This window comes from Nannizzia gypsea, genomic scaffold (assembly GCF_000150975.2).
Source record: "Nannizzia gypsea CBS 118893 supercont1.1 genomic scaffold, whole genome shotgun sequence".
NCBI lineage: Eukaryota > Fungi > Ascomycota > Eurotiomycetes > Onygenales > Arthrodermataceae > Nannizzia > Nannizzia gypsea.
This window is the reverse complement of record NW_003345201.1, coordinates 3,522,525-3,542,564: the sequence shown is the minus strand read 5'-3', so window position 1 is coordinate 3,542,564 and position 20,040 is coordinate 3,522,525. Positions and strand designations below refer to the sequence as shown.

The window sequence follows — 20,040 nt, the reverse complement described above, 5'->3', positions numbered from 1 at the left end:
CGGCCTTGAGTTGTTGTGCTTTTAAGCTCGGCTCTTCCCGCCGTTTAGAGGTAATCTTCTATCCTTCCCCATCATCAGCAAGATCAACGACATTTACTTCGACTAGAGCAACATTCCTTCATTTCTTTCATATACGTTGAACAAGCAGCCGAGCCCAAGCACACCTGCCGTGTCTTAGCAGGATTTACCCATTCTTTTTTTGTTTTATATAAGCACCTTTAATACTCTATCTATACCTCAACGGAACCAATTCCTTCCAACATGTCTGACGGATGTATGTATTCATTAGTTTATCTTCCCTTGTATTTTTTCACGATAAACCACGCTGCGGCGTAGTGCATTCCTACTGACACCTTGGAATAGACAACGAAGCACGTGCTCTACGAGTATCTGAACTCATCAATGACTTCCGAACATTACTTGTCCATATCTCCCAGCTGAAGCTAGACGCTACAGAAATGGCAGAGGTGGCTCAGGGATACATCTTGATGAGGCAATGTGTTGCTGAAGCTCAGGAGTTGTTGGCATCGCAATTTGATATCCAGTCTATACAAAACTTGCAAGGTGACGGAGAATTTGAGAAGGTCCAGCTGCAAAGGTAGTACCGTCATACCCTGTTAACCTCCGAATCCCCTTTTTGCTAAGTTGTCCTTAAGGATCATTCTTGATGCAAGCGCTCGCAGATTCCAGGCGCACAAAATCTATCAGCGCATGGCAGCAGCCAGACGGTGGGCGATGGGCCGAGCACAGGTGCTTCAGGGCCAACGCCCCAGCTCTCACCATACCGCTGCCCTTGCCGCCCTAGACAATACCCTTCGCAATGTAAGAGATTTTTTCCGCCAACCCCTTCCCCTCGCCGCCCTCGTGTCTGCTATCTATTTGACTTTTGCTCTAATGATTACTACTAGGAGCTTTCAAGAGTTACGGATAGTTATGTCCTTAGCACCCTTGCCTCTGCTGATGTTCGCGCAGGCTACTGGCTTAACGAAGACCCTTCTCTCAGCACCATACTGAACTGGATTCGATCGCACTCTTAGTAATATTAATGTCTATTCTTCCCGCCCTACGACACCCACTGTGCCGGCTCGCACTCACGACTTCTAACGACAGTTCACTCGCATCTCTATTCTCGTCGTTTTCCAATTTACGTGACACTTTTCGAAGTTACGGCCGCCGGGACTGAGCTCCATTTTTCGGGGGTTGCTGGACAACCGATTCATTTCGTTCTTGTTTCTTTGGGCTTGATTATCGTTTGTTCTACAGGAGCCTCATGCCTTTCGGATGAGGGGCACGCCTTCAGTTTTCTCCCACATGAGGGCTTCCTAACCAATTGGCCCTTGCATTGCTTTTGGTAACCTTGTTCACTTTCCTCACCCGCTTTCCCCCTCTCCCCATCTCCTATATCTAAAAATTGGACTTTTGGTACTTTGGCATATTGTGGAGGGCATGTTTTGGCACTGATGGATACCCGTTCTTTGTTTTTGGATACTGGATTTAGCGACGGCATGGCTTCTCCACCCCCTTTTTTAATTTTTCTGTTTGTCACGGGAACTACGAACTGGCATCGCATGATTTCGGACGCCTCATTTTGTCTTGTTCTGTTTTAGTACTGCCCACAAACGCGCTGCAGGACGGCGCCCCTCTTTCCTAGCAACATCATTTATCTATCTCTCCTTCGGGTCTTGACACTTTTCCACTGCAGAAAAACTATCATAGAGACAGAGTACTACTTCTGTGAACAAAAACTTTATGCATGGCTTCTCAAGGAAGTTCTTGGTCTCCACGTAATGCGCACAAGCAGGTGGCTTGCGTTGTCAACCCGGCGGCGTTTTGCTGAACCAAGACACCACATTTACCTGGTTATTACCTAAGGAAACAAAATCAACCTAGAAGCAGAAGGTGGCGCTCAATCCTAGTGTAGCTCTCTTCGAATGTGTGCGAGATACTCGCCACTGTGGCTGGAGAGAGCTGTGTATGCCAGACTCCAGCAGATAATCTATGGTCTCTCAACGGAGAGTGCCATCGAAAGCTGGCTATCTCCTCGGCATACGACATTGCATTCATGCATGACCAACAAAATATAATGTGACGAGCTATATCTGGTTCCGTCCATTCCTTTTTTAGCTTATCATGGAATGGGGGTCAGGTTGGCCAAGGTACGTGGACATCCTGTACTTAGGAGCTTCCGGACCCATATACACAGACTACCAGCTAGTGAAAGCCACTGTAGTGATACAATTGGTCAATCCACTGTTCGAAACAAATTGTGTGCATGTCCATCTGCACGTCGAACGCCTGGAGGGCCCACTGGTGTGACTTCAGGCATCTATTCGAGGAAACAAATGCACATCGAATGCTAACGGACACTCCTGTCCAAGGACTGGGACCTGTACAATTGTTGACAGGAGATCAGCTCCAGAAATCTATTCGTATTGTTACTTGACATTAAGCCTATTATCAATAGCCTGTTGATATCCTTTTGCCACCAGGCGAATTTCGAGACATCTATCCGAGGAAGCATCCCTGGCCAGAAGTAGAGATGATGTACTCCGTACGAACATTAGCGGTATTCGTCCCGGATCCTCCGTTGACTCTTCCGGGCCTCGGAATTAATTGTGTGCTGGCAGACGAGGATCCCGGCATAACCTGCTTGCTTCAGGCAACAATGTGCTGTCCAAATAGGACGCCCAGAGCAAGAAGGGAGAAGAAATTGCCCAAATGAGAAACCGGGTGGACGTGAGTCCAGCCATATTGGAACTAGCGCACGCGCTCATTGGACCAGCAAAAGGTTAAAGATTAGGGTTATTCCCTTTCTGGCACTAGCGTGGAGGCTCTTTCAGGTAGCCACATGGTCTTGGCATAAGTTTAAAGAAAGGTACCTTGCATGGCCCGTGCGGTAAATCTCTGCTTCTGGGCTGTGGCTGTGCATGATAAGGGACGAAATTTTTTGCACTTGTCTCGAGGTCTGCACCGAACTACTCCGTACTGACGGATCAACCATGCACAACAAACATCAAATATCCGGCAGACGTCCTGCCAGCGTAGCAGTGAGACAGTGCTACCTCTTATTCGTGGTGGCTGTGAAAGCCGTTGGCGCTTTTGTTTAATAAACAGATCGTCCTGTCGTAACTAGTTACCTAGTTAATCATTTCTTAGTTGTGGATGCTTTGGGTTGCTAACTATACTCCGAGCAGTGGTTCTGTTACCCCGTTCTCCGGATAGACAGGCTACACTTCCTATTCGATGCGTTGGGTTGCTTGGATTGGACTTTCAATTCAGCCACAGTTGAACGCCCTTGAACAACAAGCAGTGCCGGCGGGTAGATGCTTGATCCGCATTCTCCTTCGTGGAGTCTCAGACAACACTCCATTTCAAAACTCCACTGGACATTGGCTCTATAGTTGCCACGGTGCGTTTCCGATGTCTGATAATCATCCGCGCACATACTCCGTACAACATTATCCATGATCGTCGATGGCTCGAAGAAAGTCCGGTCCCACTCAGGATACAGCCCTATAACTATCTAATCAAGGACAATTTGATATCCACCGACCATCTCCCGCCCCCTTTTCCCATACATCCACCGACGCAATGTGACGTGAACCATAGGTGCATGACCAAGTTACTCTGGGTTGATGGATGGAGGATGCGTTGGCTACACCCGTGGCCATTGAATACCATATCAAAGGATAAAGATATATGCAGCTACAATCCCCGTCAATCTTAGTGTGAGGCAAAATGGATTCAGCCATGAGCCGCAATCCGAGTTATGCAATGCAGGCCCAAGCCTATGTGACTCTCATGCACATCGGAGGGCAAATAAAGCATTCTAGTGGAGGAGGCGAAATGGCCGTGCAAGCTGAGGCTGATACCTCTGCTGCCGCTGCCGCCTCGACCTGATCTGAGACCCAGTGGAAGCCTCAGGCAGCCATAACGGTGGCAGGAGGCTGGCGATGCTATATTTGGCACTCTTTATGGTTTGCGAATCGAGCGAACACTGCATGGCGAACTACATGAGCGATGATGGATCATATAATTTCAGCTATGTTTGGTCCCATGGATGAATAACGGCTTGCAGAGAAGGCGAAGGAAGGTCTTGTTCGTGTTTTGGACAAGGGGCGATAGATGTTTATATTCTCTTGGTTTATCCGCCGTTGGAATGGTCTCTTTCGAAACGCGCGCACACACACACACACATACACCGCACCAAATATCATCCTTCGCAGCTAGCTAGATGGTCTTACCATGTAGCTAGTCCCTTTCTAGAGATATGATGGCACTGCTCTAGTATCTCTAGTGATGCTTGCATTCTCTGTTCCCCTTCACTATTATTCATACCACCTCAAGACTGGCTAGCTTGTTGCGCGATATTACTCACCTGTGTTCCCTCCATGAGGCCACGGGATGAGTGAAAGCAGGCTGTCAGTCCAAAGAAGAGCCAGGATCTACCAAATTTGATGCTTTGCATCTGACGCGTGGAAGCCACCAGGATCAAATGAGGATCGATCGGTGCCCATCGATATAATCAACGGGCTCGAGCAAAAGGGAAAAAGGAAAGAAAGGAAGAGCCGACCGTTGGTTGTTTCCCAGACACGATTTGAAATCGCCTTGCTTGGCAGAGAGATAAACCAAAACGAACATGGTGCCATCAGAAGTTGTTTCTTACATACATGACATGACATACATGATTGGGCTGGTCACGGACCGCGAATTATGTACGTAAATAAGTGCTCATGGGGTTATGGTGTAGCAAAGTTGGAAGGTTGAGTAGAATGAATATGCCAGGGGATAGATGATGGCCCGGTTGACCGAAAAGGGCAGGACACATGTCCATCGTCCATCGAGAGAAAACGTCATGCGAAACAACTTCCTCTATCAACATCATACAGCTAACCCTCTGATATCTGCGAACTTGCGTTGACGTGATTATTATCACTGCTGTTATTATTGTTATTATCGTTGTTATTACTCACCCGAAGAAGCTCCATGCATCCTTAAAACTAACTAGCTGCGAATGGAAAAAAGCCGGGAGGTGAAGCTTCTCCCTCTCCGCATGCCCGAGCAGCTAGGTAAGTAAGCAGTTAGCCACCTGCTGTCCTGGGAAACCCATTTTCGTCCCCATCAGCGCGGCCCCCATGGTCTGATCCCATTAGCCTAAGGGACTCCGTAAAGGATATATCTCAGTCCAGGGGTGCTGCGGTTGAGACCGGGTAAAAGGAGTGGGACTAGCCAGTTCGTACGTTCGTTCGTTACCGTGTTCTAGAAAGGAAGCTAGAAAAAAACAAATTGGAGAAACTCCCACACTTTTCCGTCGATGGACTGACATGTCACTGGCTGAGTGAGCCTGAACTAGGGGGAGGGGAGGGAACAAGTCAGGCAGCGGGAAGGTCTTCGTCGAAACTAAAATGTTGTTGGTCCATGATGAGTTGGCTACTGTCCATCCGTACGGACATGTGTATTTTGTTACGGACTACGGTAAACTGCAGCGAGATTAGAGGCTGGAGAAAGATTGAAGATGGAGATTGAGATGGATATGGATATGGGGGAGAGAGCTGGGTGATTGGATAGTTTCATTTGATCACCATTCCTTCTTCTCCTTCTTCTCCATAGCTAACTAATTGTTATACCCTTGTTCCGTTAAGTCAGTACTTCAGCAGCTCTCCACGTCTCCGCAAGCAGACATCTAACAGGAAGTATCTGAAAGTGGGATCAAATAGCAGCGAAGAGACTCCAGGTCGTTCACAGTACTTGTGGTTGAACCAGCCACCATGATGACTTCAGCTACCCACACTGGAGTATATACGAATATATAAATACTCCGTAATGGAGATGGAGATTCGTAGTATATACATGGATGTCTTCTATATTTCTATAGCTTGGAGACCAAACAGCTTCACTTGACACCCGCCACTTGAGTCATAGCAACATATGGATGATGCAAAGAAGCCGCGAAGAAGACGCGAAGAAGCGAGGAAAACTTCATTCACCTGCGCACTGATCGCAAGACACCCAGGCGATGTCACCAAAGCCATCATCCTTCATATAATAATTATTCAATGCCAGTGACTAGCGTCGCTAGCGGAAAAGAGCCACCGAAAAGAGCATGCAGGCCCGTCGTTCGTAACTTAAACGGAGGGATGGCCTGGGGAAGGAAAGCGAGATGGCGGCCAAGCAGCCCAATAAGGCTCCGTGGAAGCAGTGCTAGCTTGTTCCATGTTCTCCCCTTCATCCCTCCGTATAATAATAATAACCATAACTACAGCATTAATCTTAGCAAGGTAAGCTAACCGTAACTAAGGGCGGTAATTACAGCGTAAACGGACATGAACTCCGCATCGAATGAAGGACACCCTGGACAGTAACTGGGATAATCTCATCAAGGAGGGCGAGTTTAGTCCGAGAGAGAGAGACAGAGACAGAAAAAAACCGCTGCGTGAGCGAGAGAGAAAGCCCCAAAGAGCCATCCCCATCCTCGTATGTCTGTCTGTCTGTCCAAAATCCTCCGGTCAGCCGTCTTTTCTTTTTCTCTTCTTTTCTTTTGCTTTTGTATACTCCGTACGGTAGTTATGTAACTGCAGCCCTCTTTCTGCTGCTGGTTTTGCACCTCTTCGCCTCGTCGTCTTGCTGGTCTACACAAGCCTTTTCACCCAAGACTCTGCCGCAGTGCTTGTAGCGATCTAAGCACTCGCCTAAGCAGCGCAACCGCCTTGGCGACGGGCTGGAGAACTTGAAGCCTCAACGTCGCGGACGCATCAACCAACAAGTAGAAGACGGGGAGCATCAAGAGTGTCGAGCGACCAGAGCAGAAGAGAGCAAGTGATCGCCTGCTTTCCCATCGCTGCTCCTCCCACCTTTCTGCTGGGCTGCTTATTATTATCTTTTTCTTACTGGCCTGCCCCATGGGGAACGGTGTCCGTCACCCGCCGAGGAGGCCGCATCTTGTATACAGCAGGATTACGCCGTAACTTAAGCAACCTGGGGGTAAGTTACGAGTCAAACTCGCTGGCCAGCCAGTCAGCCAGTCAGCCAGCGGGAGATAAAATCCCTTCCTCTACTTTAGTGCGACGTCTCTGGTTCGTCGTCTCGTTGTCGCTGTGCTGTCTCTCGCGGATACGCCGGCAAGGTTCCAAGGTCTTCCCTGGACGGTGAATATGGGCGAGAGCACGCCAACATGAACATGACTGTCTACTCCTGTACTCCGTGCGTCGATACGCCTTGCCATCTCGTCTCGACCGTCTTCCAGGCCTGAAAGTGAAGAAACAGACAGGGAACAAAAGTCAACCTCGGCAAGCTTTCGTTACTTGTTACATCGTTACTTACTTGCTTTAGATTACTCCGTACCAACTTGACTTATCCTGAAGTTACCCACGGCCTGACTCCACCGAGCGAGGAAGGGAAAAAAATACGAAACTTCCTAGGAGAACAGAAGACGAAGAGAAGCAAGAAACAAGAAAGAAGGGAAGACGCACCCCAGCCATGCGGGCAGAAGGTACATCACCACGCAGTACATACATACATGCATGCATACATACGTTTGACTTGCCAGATATGTTTATGTTATGTATGTATGTACATGTGTAATGCGCCTCCAATCGCCGATCCTTTTCTCCTTTGCGCGGATGCGACCCTTCGCCATGTTGCATCGGAGTCTGTTTCTCTAACTCTTTGGTTGCTTCTAACTCTCCCTGGCTTCTCTTTGGCTGTCTTCCCTTGCCTCTTGTCTCGTTCTTGGGTCAGCGCTCGGGTGTCCGTCCTGTCTGTCTGTCTCTCCGGTTGGTGGTTCACAGCCAGCTGTTATCTGTGGTACCCTCGTCCTCGCCTTTCCCCTACCCGAACCCGAACACCCCTGGCCATACGTATGTAATATTAATATGCTTGTTCCTGTATATGGGTCCCCTTGCTTTTTTATCTTACATGATAGAAAATCTCTCTTGACAGGGGTCCTTCATTTTTTTTTTTTTTTTTTTTTTTTGACATGGTGGATCCCCGGGAATTTTCTGAAGGCGGACGAAGACGCCGTAGATAGCAGATGCTAGGACGACCACAGGATGGGGATGACAGAGGCGGAGGGAGCGGGCGACAGCAGATATATTATATATCAGCCTGTCCGTTTCTCATTCTCCTCTTTCCTTTCTTCCCTTTCTCCCTCCTGCTTCCTCCTTCTTGCTTTCCTCTCTCCTTCTCGTCCCATCGCTTGCTTGACGCTGCTCGGGGATATCTGACTATAGGAATAGGAAGACAGGCGAGCATCGAGCATCGAGCATCGAGTATCTCCCACCCCCATCATGGCTGACAAGGAAACTGCGCCTGTTCAGTGAGTTCCCCGGCTCTACTGCATAGCTATCTACCTACCTATCTATCCATGGGCGTTTATACTAATAGCTTCCAGGGCAATGGAGCAGCACGAAGAGAAGCAGGCCGTCCGGGACACTGACATCAAGGCCGGCTCTGATATTGTTGCCGAGAAGGGCGAGGGCTTCGAGACCCCCGACGGCGAAGAGCCCACAGAGAGCGAAAAGTTCAACCTCAGACATGTCGGCGAGAGTTTGCCGCTGTCCGCCTGGCTGGTCGCCGTCGTCGAGCTGTGTGAGCGTTTCACATACTACGGCATGAACGGCTTGTTCCAGAACTACGTCCAGCGTCCATTCGATGGAAGTGAGGGTGTTGGTGCTCTCGGTAGGTTTATTCTCTGCTTCTATACATTACCTATACTTGGATAAGATGAATTGCTAACGTGAGTAGGCCTCGGCCATCAGGGTGCTACTGGATTGACCACCTTCTTCCAATTCTGGTGTTATGGTAAGTCTTATTCCTTAGAAGAAAATAAAGAAAGCATTAAAATCTAACAGTGTCCAGTTACCCCAATCTTCGGTGCCATTGTCGCTGACCAGTACCTCGGAAAGTACAAGGCCATCCTGTACTTCTGCTTCGTCTACATGGCCGGTCTCGTCATCCTCGTGGCTACCTCTGTCCCTAGCTCTCTCTCCCACGGAGCTGGTCTCGGCGGATTCGTTGCCTCTATCATCGTCATCGGTATTGGTACTGGTGGTATCAAGTCCAACGTCGCTCCCCTGATTGCTGATCAGTACAAGCGTCGTGTGCCCGCCATCTCCACCTTGCCCACTGGCGAGCGCGTCATCATAGACCCAGCCATCACTATCCAGCGAATCTATATGATTTTCTACGCCTGTATCAACATCGGCTCTCTCTCACTGCTGGCCACCCCGTACATGGAGCTATATGTCGGCTTCTGGTCCGCCTACTTGCTCTGCCTCTGTGTCTTCGTCGTCGGAACAGTCACCCTCATCCTGGGACGCAAGGCCTATGTCGTCCGTCCTCCAACCGGCTCCATCATCACCAATGCCTTCAGTGCTCTCTGGATCATGGTCACCAGCCGCAACATGGACGCCCCTAAGCCTTCTTACCAGGCCGAGCACGGCAACCGCCGCACCGTCGCCTGGGACGACCAGTTCGTCGACGAGCTCAAGCGTGCCCTCATTGCTTGCAAGGTCTTCTGCTTCTACCCCATCTACTGGATCGTATATAACCAGTTCTCCACCAACTTCGTCTCCCAAGCCGCTCAGATGGAAGGCCATGGCATCCCCAATGATCTCATGCAGAACTTCGACCCCATCGCCATTCTCATCTTCATCCCCATCCTCGACCGCGTCGTCTACCCGATCATGCAGAAACTTCACATCCCTTTCCCACCCATCTCCCGTATCTCCGTCGGCTTTATCGTCGCCTCCCTCGCCATGGTCTACGCTGCCATCGTTCAGACTCTCATCTACAACGCCGGACCATGCTTCGATCAGCCTCTCAAGTGTCCGGAGGCTAAGGTCAACGGTGTCGCCATGGGCAACCACGTCCACATCGCCATCCAGACCCCTGCTTACATGCTCATTGGTATCTCCGAGATTTTCGCCTCCGTCTCCGGTCTCGAGTACGCTTACACCAAGGCCCCCGTCTCCATGAAGTCCTTCGTCCAGTCCATGTACCTGCTCACCAACGCCTTTGGATCTGCTATTGGCGAAGCTCTTGTTCCCCTTGCCTACGACCCTGCTATCCGGTGGATGTTCGTGGCCTTGGCTGCCGTCTCCTTCGCCACCGGTATCATCTTCTTCTTCACCTTCCGTAGTCTCAACGCGAAGGAAGAAGAGATGAATAGAATGGACAAGGACCAGGTCTAAACGAGATGAGACGAGACAAAAGATGAGATGTCTGCCATGTATAGGATCTTTCTAATTACCATTATTTCTTTTCTCTTTTTTTTTTCTCTCTCTGCTCTGACATACGAACTAGTTTCATGAAACTAGACGGATCCATGCATGTTCCGAAGTCTTATCTTCACCTTCACCCATGAAGGATGTACATATAGAAGCACTCTAATGAATCAACTTGCTTCTCCATGCCTCTTCTCGTCTTCCCTTCTAACCATCCATCTATCGATCATAATTGCCGTCTTTCGTCCAGCCAGCTCAGCGAGCTCGTGTGATCTCCACAATGTAACGTTCAATGGAGGCTGATTATGTAATCCAGCCTCTTTCTGCCAATGACGAACTTCCGCTTTCAAAACCTCCAAAGATGATCTTCGATCTTCAATTCCTCATCGACGTCTCATCTCACGGCCACGAAGCTGCTGGTTGGCTACATGCGAAGCGCCGTCTTTTTGCTTTTTTTACGATCTATCAGATGCAGACTCCCCCAGGCTTATTTCTCTCTTTCTCGTCCACCCGAGGGTAGGAGGGACGAGCGCAGGCTCTGTGTGACTCTCCCGCTCTCCTTCTGTCCAACGCCCGCGTGGTCCCTGGCTCGACTATCCGCCTGGTGGGAAGTGAGTGAGTACATGTCAGGCTGGTTGACGGGGTGGCTGTTAGCGTCAGTGTCACTGTCAGCGTCAGCTACGGCGGTCGGTCTCATGGTAGACTGCCGGAGAGCTTGCGTGCATGGGGAGGGCGGATGATGATGGCAGTCCAGCCAGTGAATAGTTGTTAACAGCAACAGTGACGGTGACGGTGACAGTGGGAGTGGCAGAGAGAGACGAATGCACCCGCGAATACCTTCCCACCCTCCTCTCCACCCCCGCCAAAGAGTCAGCCCGAAGAGAGCAAGATGGAATTCTCGCAGAATGGGGGTTTTGTCCATATTAATTATAGAACCTCGTGGCTCTGTGAGATGCGACCCTGGGAGGCGTCCAATCCAAGCATCCAACAATACTCCAAGCGAGGCGGGGAAGGAGGCGGATTTCCTTCTCTCTTCTGTACTGTGTACAGAGGCAAACTAGAGTTAACGGGTCGGGATTGAACTTGAGCTCTGTCCGTGTCCTGAGCTGTGGTTAGCCAGCGTAGGTAGGCTCTAGGCTGGGCAGATCCCCCGCGGACTATCTTCCAGGGCAGTCCTTCTCGCCCCTGCTTAACGATGACTACAAATGCAGCAGATTCGCTGATTATCGGAACTAGTGCATAAGCCACCTGTTCCTCTTCCTTGGATTTCATCACCATTATACCAGCTTTCTCACCTACCAAACCGACTTGTCTCCACGAGACTCGTCTCTTTTCTTTTCCCTCCCCAGCCTTACGAGGCAATGCAGGCCTCTTGTCGTCTTCTATGAAGCGATTCGGGCTTGAGAGATGGATATATTACTTATCTATGATATCATGGGGCGTGATCACTTGCACGACATGCCAGGCCGACGTGGCTGGGGGAAGAAGGAAATGGTGTCCGGTCATTGTGCAACCTAGGCTGTGTATACGTGCGTGCGTGCGTTCATACCTACATACATACATGCTTTGCCGCAAAAGAAAGGGCAATGCCGTGTGCGGGAAAAGAAAAGCAATGCAATACAAATAATTGAAAGCCGCAGAGTCAGAGCAGAGCAAAGACGAGAGAGAAGAAAAAGCAAAATAGCTACCTCGCGTGAAAGAATGCGCAAGCCTCGTCACCCGTTGGTTAAGCAGCGGAGATACGGGCGTGCGGGTGCAAGTAACATGCCTGCCTACACCTAGGCCTTCGCCTTCCCCCCAAGCCTAGCCTTGAAGCTGGTTGTGATCAATATGCAGAAGGACTTACAGTCGCCGTGACCTACCATGGGTGTTCGTCACTGGTATGATGATCAGTATCATGGTACCTGGGCCGGAACCAGAAGGAAAAAAAGTAAGGAAACGTAAATGGGGAAAAACAAACTTGATAAACGGGTGTGCCGCTGAAGCTGCTATCTATCTATCTGCCTGTCTGCCTATTTATACCCCGCGACATACTTCGAACTGGTTGGGATTTGTTCTTCCTTTTTTTCTCCCTACCCTTCTCCTTATATATAACTCCAGACCATCTGGTTTCTTCTTAAGCCCAAATCGCAATTTCAGTCATTCGCATTTTACTCTGCCCTTGAACCTTGAAAGTATCTTTTACTACTATATCATCATCACATCGCCGCCATCATGGGAAACATCGTGGGATACCGCTCTGTGGTCTACTTCGTCAACTGGGTATGCGCCAACACTTACCCTTATGTTGGAATATAAAATATTGCAGGCTTGTTTGCTAACCATTGTGGTGGATCATTAGGGTATCTATGGACGAGCATACAACCCAGCCGATCTCCCAATCGACAAGTTGACGCATGTCCTCTATGCGTTCGCCAACGTCCGCCCAGAAACTGGAGAAGTGTATGTGCTAGTACTTCCCATAAGTACTTCCATTCAATCCCATACATAATATATACGATATTGACACTGCAATAGCTACCTTTCCGATACCTATGCTGATATCGAGAAGCATTACCCCGGTGACTCTTGGAGCGAACCAGGAAACAATGTTTACGGATGCGCTAAGCAACTGTTTCTCTTGAAGAAGCAGAACCGTAACCTCAAGGTTCTCCTTTCCATCGGTGGATGGACTTACTCTGTAAACTTCCCCCAGGCCGCTAGCACCGACGCAAACAGGAAGAAGTTTGCCGAATCAGCTACCAAAATTCTCCTTGATTTGGGATTTGATGGTTTGTTGTCCTAGGAAACGTTTTAGTTGTACGATGGCTGACTTGACTTGATAGGTCTTGATGTTGACTGGGAGTATCCCAAGGGTAAGCTTCTTGAACCTTACTTAACATTTCAATGAGCGTTGTTAACTTTCAATAGATGAGACTGAGGCCAATAACCTTGTCTTGCTCCTGAAGGCTTGCAGAGAGGTAAGTTACTCTCAAGTATACTATTGTAGCTAAGTGACTTTACAGTTAACAAATACTTTATAGACTCTCAATGCCAAACAGAATGGCCGCAAGTTCCTTCTCACTGCTGCTGTTCCATGCGGTACGTATATCTACACACAGATACACCGATGTGACACTGATTTTACTTTCTAGGCCCCGTTAACTACGAGAAGCTTAAGCTTAAGGAAATGAGCGCTTATCTCGACTTCTTCAACCTTATGGCCTACGACTTCGCTGGTTCTTGGGACAAGAGCTCCGGACACCAGGCTAACTTGAGACCATCTGGGTCGAACCCCGCCAGCACTCCATTTTCAACCAGTGCTGCTGTCGACTACTACAACAAGAACGGCAGCGTGCCCAAGAGCCAGATGGTTCTTGGAATGCCCCTGTACGGACGTGCTTTCACCAACACCGATGGTCCTGGCAAGCCCTTCCAGGGAGTTGGCCCAGGAAGCTGGGAGAATGGTATCTGGGACTACAAGGTCCTCCCCAAGGACGGAGCCCAGGAGAAGAAAGACGATGAGAGCGGTGCCTCTTACAGCTATGACCAAGCCAGCCGTACCATGATTTCCTATGATACTATTCCCATGGTCGAAGATAAGACCAAGTGGGTTATCGACAACGGCCTTGGAGGTGGAATGTGGTGGGAAGCCAGCGGTGACCGAGGTGGTAAGACTGCTACCAAGGCTGGCGGAAGCTTGATTGCTACCTTCGTTGAGGGTGTGACTGCCAATGGCCAGAAGGGATTGGAGAAGTCCCAGAACTCCATCTCATACCCCGAGAGTCAATACGAGAACATGAAGAAGGGCATCCCCTGAGCTCCCAACTACCAACAGCAGACAAACCTTGTTCGTTTGTTTTCACTGCCTCCCTTAATTCTCGACTCTGTTCTCTATTCGTCATTTGAAACTATTTGTGAGGAGACTCGGCGTCTAGAGGTCCGGCTGTTGGGTTGTATGTCGTACTTGGCTACATGCTGTGCTGTGCTGTGCGGCCTGACGGTTTGATGTTTGCCTTTTGGCTCCGTTCATACCCCTCTGATGATCAATCATGATTTGTTTTTACGATGTACAGTTTATTTATGTTTGATATTCGTGTGTATACAGAAGCGTCACTCGTTTAGACATTCCATGAAATGAATGTTTATTTAACTTTTTGACCAAGTTCATTTCCTTTCATTGATGTTCATAAATTTAGCCTAGTTACTGAAGAGATAATCGACTCTGGGAGGTAAATCCTTCCATGCCTTCATAAATAAAACAGTAACTTTCAAAGCTCGTTCAATCGCATCATTCGAGGCTCACTCGTCAATTGTCCAAGTGTGGATTTACTTGGACTCATCGAAGACGTAGGTGAGATGGCACTTGCCGCAGTATTGACGGTTGTGCATGGCAGCCATGAAGATACCGGCACCGCACTAGAAATTTAAAGTCAGCCACAGAACAGATATACATAGATTGGGGAGATAGATAGCGCAAATCTTACCTCAGGGGTAGGGCACTCGCGTCGGAGACGCTCGATCTTGCCGTCACCGTCGACCTTGTAGTACTTAAGCACAGCGAGCTTGGTCTTCTTGCGCTTGTGCTTGATCTTCTTGGGGGTGGTGTAGGTCTTCTTCTTGCGCTTCTTACCACCACCACGGAGACGGAGCACGAGGTGGAGAGTGGACTCTTTCTGGATGTTGTAGTCAGAAAGAGTACGGCCGTCCTCGAGCTGCTTTCCAGCGAAGATCAGACGCTGCTGGTCTGGGGGAATTCCCTCCTTGTCTATTCGCACAAACATCAGCACGTTGTCCGCCTTTTTCCAACTTCATCGCCGTTCTGTAGGGTGTTGCTTACCCTGGATCTTGGTCTTCACATTGTCGATAGTATCAGAAGACTCCACCTCAAGGGTGATAGTCTTACCCGTAAGGGTCTTGACGAAAATTTGCATTTTGACGAAAGGCCTGGTTGTCGCAAAGATTTCATTAGTCCACGGTTTTATAATTAGAATGTTTTTCGCATTACCGCAGAAAAGACGAAGTAGAAGGGAATAACAGCAGCTCGTACGTACCTAGACAAATTGTCTTCCTCAACCTTTCAATATGCAAATTGGTGGTGGACGAGAAGGAGGAGAGAGAAGCTCCTCTTTATTTTCCACCAAAAATCTTTAAAAGCCGAAATTAGTTTCGCGAGTGTGGATCATGTGACTAAATTTCAATCATGTGACGTAATTACCTAATATCGAGATTAGGTTATGGCGCTAGGCCATATCGGGCGTTGCCTGGCCGACGCGCTTATTTACGTCCTCGACCATCTCTAACTTGTATCAAAAAGAGCTCTAGGACCCTTCAAGATGACATCGTCCATTTCTCTGGATAGACTATTCACATATTACTTTTTCAAAGCATACAAACCATCTGGAACGCGTCCTGATCTGTTCATCTGTTTGTTTATCTCTGTCTTTTATTGCACAGCCAAAGAGCTGTTAGCCGCCAGCTCTAGCTAGCTCTGTGCAAGACGCTTTCATCTAATCCTTATAAACACCATTATATCCAGTCGAAGACCTACGACGCTTTCCGTTTCATTATTGAATACAAGCTAGAGACGCCCTCAGAGGCAATGACCTTCACTTGATATTTGATTTTGTCCCGGTAACTGTCTTTTCACCACCTCCTAGATTATTTGACCTTGTTCATTAGCAGACACCCGGTGAAAGCTATAGCAATGCTGCAAAACTATTCATTCCCACCCGAGCCAGAGAGCTCCAAGGATATAGCCTCTTTCGCTTCAAGAAGACACCTTGCCCCGAGACCAATTGCACCTGCGCCTACGGGCGGAAGGGGCTACCATCGAAGAGGCCTCAGTCTTGACCAGGGTGTGGCGCGACACCAGCAGAATGCATCAACATATGGACAGGAGATGCATGATTGGTCTCGATGGCTGGATATAGGAGATTATAATATCAACCTTGTCCCGGGGGCTCAGCGCCCAATAACACCACTCCAGCAAATTGAGAACAGTAAGTTGTTTTGGCACCCTGTTTGCGCAATGCACCACTAACCTTTTCATGTATCAGTCGACTCTTCCTTATTAACGCCAGCAACGACACCATGTTGGAAGCCGTCAACTGTGTTTCCACGAAACTGCAGAACTGCTCAATCCTCTCCTACAAAAAGAGTTCCTCCACCCCTTCTTCCTCGAAATGGAGAGTCAATGCAAAGAGCAAAGTCATTCCAAGGCTCCGAGAACGGCTACCATCACCGACATCACAGTCTCCAATGTTCTCAAGGGTTTGAAGGTCCTCCTGAGTTTCAGCTACCTGAATCTCTCGAATCAAAAATACCAACGACGGATGACGATATTTTTACGGACTTGAACTTCGACTCTGTCGATAATTCGGATCCTTTCACTTTGGGAGGCCTACCATCACCAACTATGACTTCATTCTCATCACAACCCGAGCTTCCGAAAGACTGCACAGCAGAGCTCCCTGATCAGAAAACAAAGAAGGTCCCAATTGCTCCAGCCCCAGCTGCCGCATTGCCAACAAGGCCAAGGCCAGCCACCTCAAGTGGAGCTACTTCTCCAATCAAGGCAGCATTAGCACCTCGTGTAGTGACGATCGCCGACCTGAAGCTTGATGCAAGCATCGACGCCTCCCTGGAGGAAACTGGGATCACTCTTGAGGATATATGCGGATATATCGAGGGTCCCGACCCGATAGATAATAAATGGATATGCACCTTTGATGGATGCATGAAGAGATTTGGGCGGAAAGAAAACATAAAATCTCATGTTCAAACACATCTCGGCGACAGGCAATTCAAGTGCAATCATTGCAACAAGAGTTTTGTCCGAGGCCATGACCTGAAAAGACATGCGAAAATCCACACCGGCGTGAAACCATACCCCTGTGACTGTGGAAACAGTTTCGCAAGACATGATGCTTTAACTAGGCATAAGCAACGTGGGATGTGTAGCGGTGCATTCGTTGGTGCTGTGAGGCGGGCAGAGCGACGTGGTAGGCCAAGGAAAGAGAGACCCAAACAAGGAGAGAGACGCGAGAAAGCAACAAGAGCACGGCAACGAGAGAAGAGAAAAGCAGCTAGCCCAGCAATCCAAGAACATTCATCAAGTTCATCGGCACCGTCACCAGAGAGTGAAAATTTTGAGGCTCCAAGCACTAGAGATCATAGTCCCGCCAAGGATATGTTATTCCTCGATATGGAATCAATCTCCTTACCTCCTGATGTTTTCACATTTACGCCTCCTGCTTCTCCTAGCTATAGCACAGGCAATATCGGTTCACCTGCCCGCAGTTATTATTCCGCTTCCCAGGAACCAGAAGAAACACCACTCTGCTTGTCACCCTCAAAACGATATCTCGCCGATATTCCAGAAGAGATCATTGAGCCTCCATCCCTTGACTGTGGATCTCCCACACCTGTGAAGCGTGAAATCAAAAGGGATCTGGTTGGATCCCCATGCCGAACTATCTGGCCAACCAACCATGTGTCCACACTTACTGAGGATTCAAGTGGAACTGAATTTGATGATGTCTTTTCAAGCCATGCAAGCACATCAGCCTTTGACCCCGACCAACTTCCTCCTTTGGGCCCTCAGTCAACAACAGGGATATCAGAATCTGGATCTTCGCAGTATGATGATGAATTGTTCCTGAGCCACTTGAATAGCGAAGCCCCGAATCTCGACAATGACTATTTCCCCTTATCTTTGTCACCAAGCACTGATTCTTTCTTTGACTCGTTCACGACAGAGTTGAAATAACACGAACTACCAACGTTTCTCCATGCTACAGTTTACTTTCTGTCCCTAAATTTGCCAGCTTTTTCCACGTGTTTGATTTGCGAAGGGGCCACGGCGAAATGGTGTATATGTGGAATGATTGATTTTCTGACTGAGGTTTATAGATATCCTTTTCTTCTTTCCCTTTGTTTGAGTAACGATTTCCATGTCACATTTTTAGCTGGTCTCAATTTTGAATGACGTTTTGGGATGTTGTTAATGCGTTAAGTTGTATGATAATAGTCGAGTCATTAGCTTTTCTTATGTTTACCGTTCGAATCACAACCAGGCTTTCCAAGAGTTCGTCTTGCTTTTAACTTCTGGAAGAGGATTGCGAAGTGTATCCAAAATCACAAAGATCGAAGAACTTGTATACAAAATCCATTTGTGTATATGGCTATTATTCTATGATAAACGTTCTTAAAATCAAATGGTATCTGTACAAAGAAAATGGGATGAGTGGACGTACCCACTGGAAAAAGCCAGCCATTTCTAAAAGGGCGTAGGAGTCGAGGACTGGAGTGGAGATGGAAGTTATGACGTGGAGGTTTTTTCATCGGCAGGGTTTTCTCTATTCTCTTTCACAGCAGCAGCTAGCTCCTGCTTTCTCTCTTTCCAGAGTCTTAGAACTTCAAAGCAAACCTCAACCGCAATCAAGAGAATAATGGTCCACTCCAATCGGAGTCCGTGAGTTTCACTCAAACGTTCACGTAAGACACTTGCAATCTCTTGCGCGTAATCCATTTTCTCATTTAACACCTTGATGCGGATGCCAACATCCAGAGCTTTTCCGACTTGGTCATAATTCCCTTCCAACCCAAGCTCGTGTCTGCTATCCCAGAAAATATCTGGAAGAGAGTCTGTTAACTCTGAGTAAAGGTTCAATTGTGCTCTGAGGCTGAGTAATTGGCCAGTTTTGCGCAGTATAAAACTGCGTGTGTAGGGTAATCGAGATCCCTTTGAGAGTTGCGTGGGTATATTGCGTGTGGAATCAAAATAGTTCAGTAGAAGACTTTCCAATACAGCCAGCTTAGTACTCCGGGCTAAACCTGAGGAAAAGGCAATCTTTGTGAGTACTGTATCGACCGTGGTTCGGTTTGGATGTCGGATATCTTGGGTTTTTTGGTCCTCAGGGACAGGGTTGGTCCCTAGAATGATAACGTCGCCTTTCATCAAACTACTGTCTCGCTGGGGGTCTTCAATGTAGTCCAGGTCTTCCGTCTCCATCCGTTCGATGTGCGGGTTTTCGGCGGCTGGTAATAACACAGTGGTTGCTAGGTATGATGCAAATGTCTCAGGAAGTGACCATGAGACAACTGTTCCCGAAGGAAACACAAACACATCGCCCACCTCATCTGAAGGCAGATCTGACGAGGCTAAGCTAGTGGTTCGCCGGATCGAATCAAGTGGAACTTGAATATGAACTACTTGAGGGTAAAGACCAGTTTCGAGGGGATCGGGCTCGTATCCTTTTGCTAGAAGTATTTCCATAACTTTGGCAATATCAAAGCGTTCGGCAACGGCGTATGCGGTAACAACCTATACCAAATTAATTGAGAGGGATTAGTTACTACATTTATACTGGGTATGACCATTCCATTTGCTAACCTTTGGCTCCGGTGAGGGCATCTCCGGAGATACGGGAAGTCGCCTGACATCTTTGGATATCTGTGCCTCAACTGCTGCACGTCGTAGCGAAGTTTTCCCAGCCGGGGACCGTGATGTTCTTTTCCCTCTAGATGGCTCTAGTTTTGCTTGCTGTGCAGCAGGTTTTCCTGGGTTTGGAGATATTGTCTCTTGTTCAAGTTTCCTATTTGACGAGTGGAGGGCATTGCGACCCAGGAAAGTATTATGGGCACTATTGAAAGGTGGTGTTGTATATATATTTCGGCGGACAGAAGCCCTGAGCAGTGCACATTCTCTGGGTGCAGATAAAACTCGACGAAGGAGCATAGCTGCCGGAAAAATAGTTGTAAAAAAGGGTCATTAGCCCATTAACTGCAGCATAACATGCATACCAGCCTCCACGCGTCTATGCTTCTGCAACAG

The 20,040-nt window shown here is 48.4% G+C and overlaps 6 protein-coding genes across 6 annotated transcripts; 4 read left to right on the top strand and 2 right to left on the bottom strand.

Moving 5' to 3' along the window:
- Positions 1-261: 261 nt before the first annotated feature.
- MGYG_01298 (hypothetical protein) lies at positions 262-1,037 on the top strand (the record flags this gene model as incomplete). The annotated part of the gene is made up of 4 exons (XM_003177167.1): positions 262-274; positions 364-598; positions 657-822; positions 909-1,037. The coding sequence occupies 4 exons, from the start codon at positions 262-264 to the stop codon at positions 1,035-1,037; spliced, it is 543 nt and encodes a 180-aa protein (XP_003177215.1).
- Positions 1,038-8,285: 7,248 nt separating this feature from the next.
- Positions 8,286-10,190, top strand: MGYG_01297 (peptide transporter PTR2; the record flags this gene model as incomplete). The annotated part of the gene is made up of 4 exons (XM_003177166.1): positions 8,286-8,314; positions 8,390-8,676; positions 8,740-8,799; positions 8,857-10,190. The coding sequence occupies 4 exons, from the start codon at positions 8,286-8,288 to the stop codon at positions 10,188-10,190; spliced, it is 1,710 nt and encodes a 569-aa protein (XP_003177214.1).
- Positions 10,191-12,437: 2,247 nt separating this feature from the next.
- Positions 12,438-14,022, top strand: MGYG_01296 (endochitinase 1; the record flags this gene model as incomplete). The annotated part of the gene is made up of 7 exons (XM_003177165.1): positions 12,438-12,485; positions 12,565-12,665; positions 12,741-12,994; positions 13,049-13,078; positions 13,134-13,183; positions 13,247-13,304; positions 13,358-14,022. The coding sequence occupies 7 exons, from the start codon at positions 12,438-12,440 to the stop codon at positions 14,020-14,022; spliced, it is 1,206 nt and encodes a 401-aa protein (XP_003177213.1).
- Positions 14,023-14,531: 509 nt separating this feature from the next.
- Positions 14,532-15,136, bottom strand: MGYG_01295 (ubiquitin-40S ribosomal protein S31 fusion protein; the record flags this gene model as incomplete). Its single annotated transcript, XM_003177164.1, has 3 exons — positions 14,532-14,621; positions 14,690-14,970; positions 15,043-15,136. 3 exons carry the CDS (start codon positions 15,134-15,136, stop codon positions 14,532-14,534), a joined length of 465 nt encoding a protein of 154 aa, XP_003177212.1.
- A 773-nt stretch (positions 15,137-15,909) lies between these two features.
- On the top strand, positions 15,910-17,973 carry MGYG_01294 (hypothetical protein; the record flags this gene model as incomplete). Its single annotated transcript, XM_003177163.1, has 2 exons — positions 15,910-16,204; positions 16,262-17,973. 2 exons carry the CDS (start codon positions 15,910-15,912, stop codon positions 17,971-17,973), a joined length of 2,007 nt encoding a protein of 668 aa, XP_003177211.1.
- Positions 17,974-18,525: 552 nt separating this feature from the next.
- On the bottom strand, positions 18,526-19,944 carry MGYG_01293 (YagE family protein; the record flags this gene model as incomplete). The annotated part of the gene is made up of 2 exons (XM_003177162.1): positions 18,526-19,530; positions 19,600-19,944. 2 exons carry the CDS (start codon positions 19,942-19,944, stop codon positions 18,526-18,528), a joined length of 1,350 nt encoding a protein of 449 aa, XP_003177210.1.
- Between the last annotated feature and the right edge of the window lie 96 nt (positions 19,945-20,040).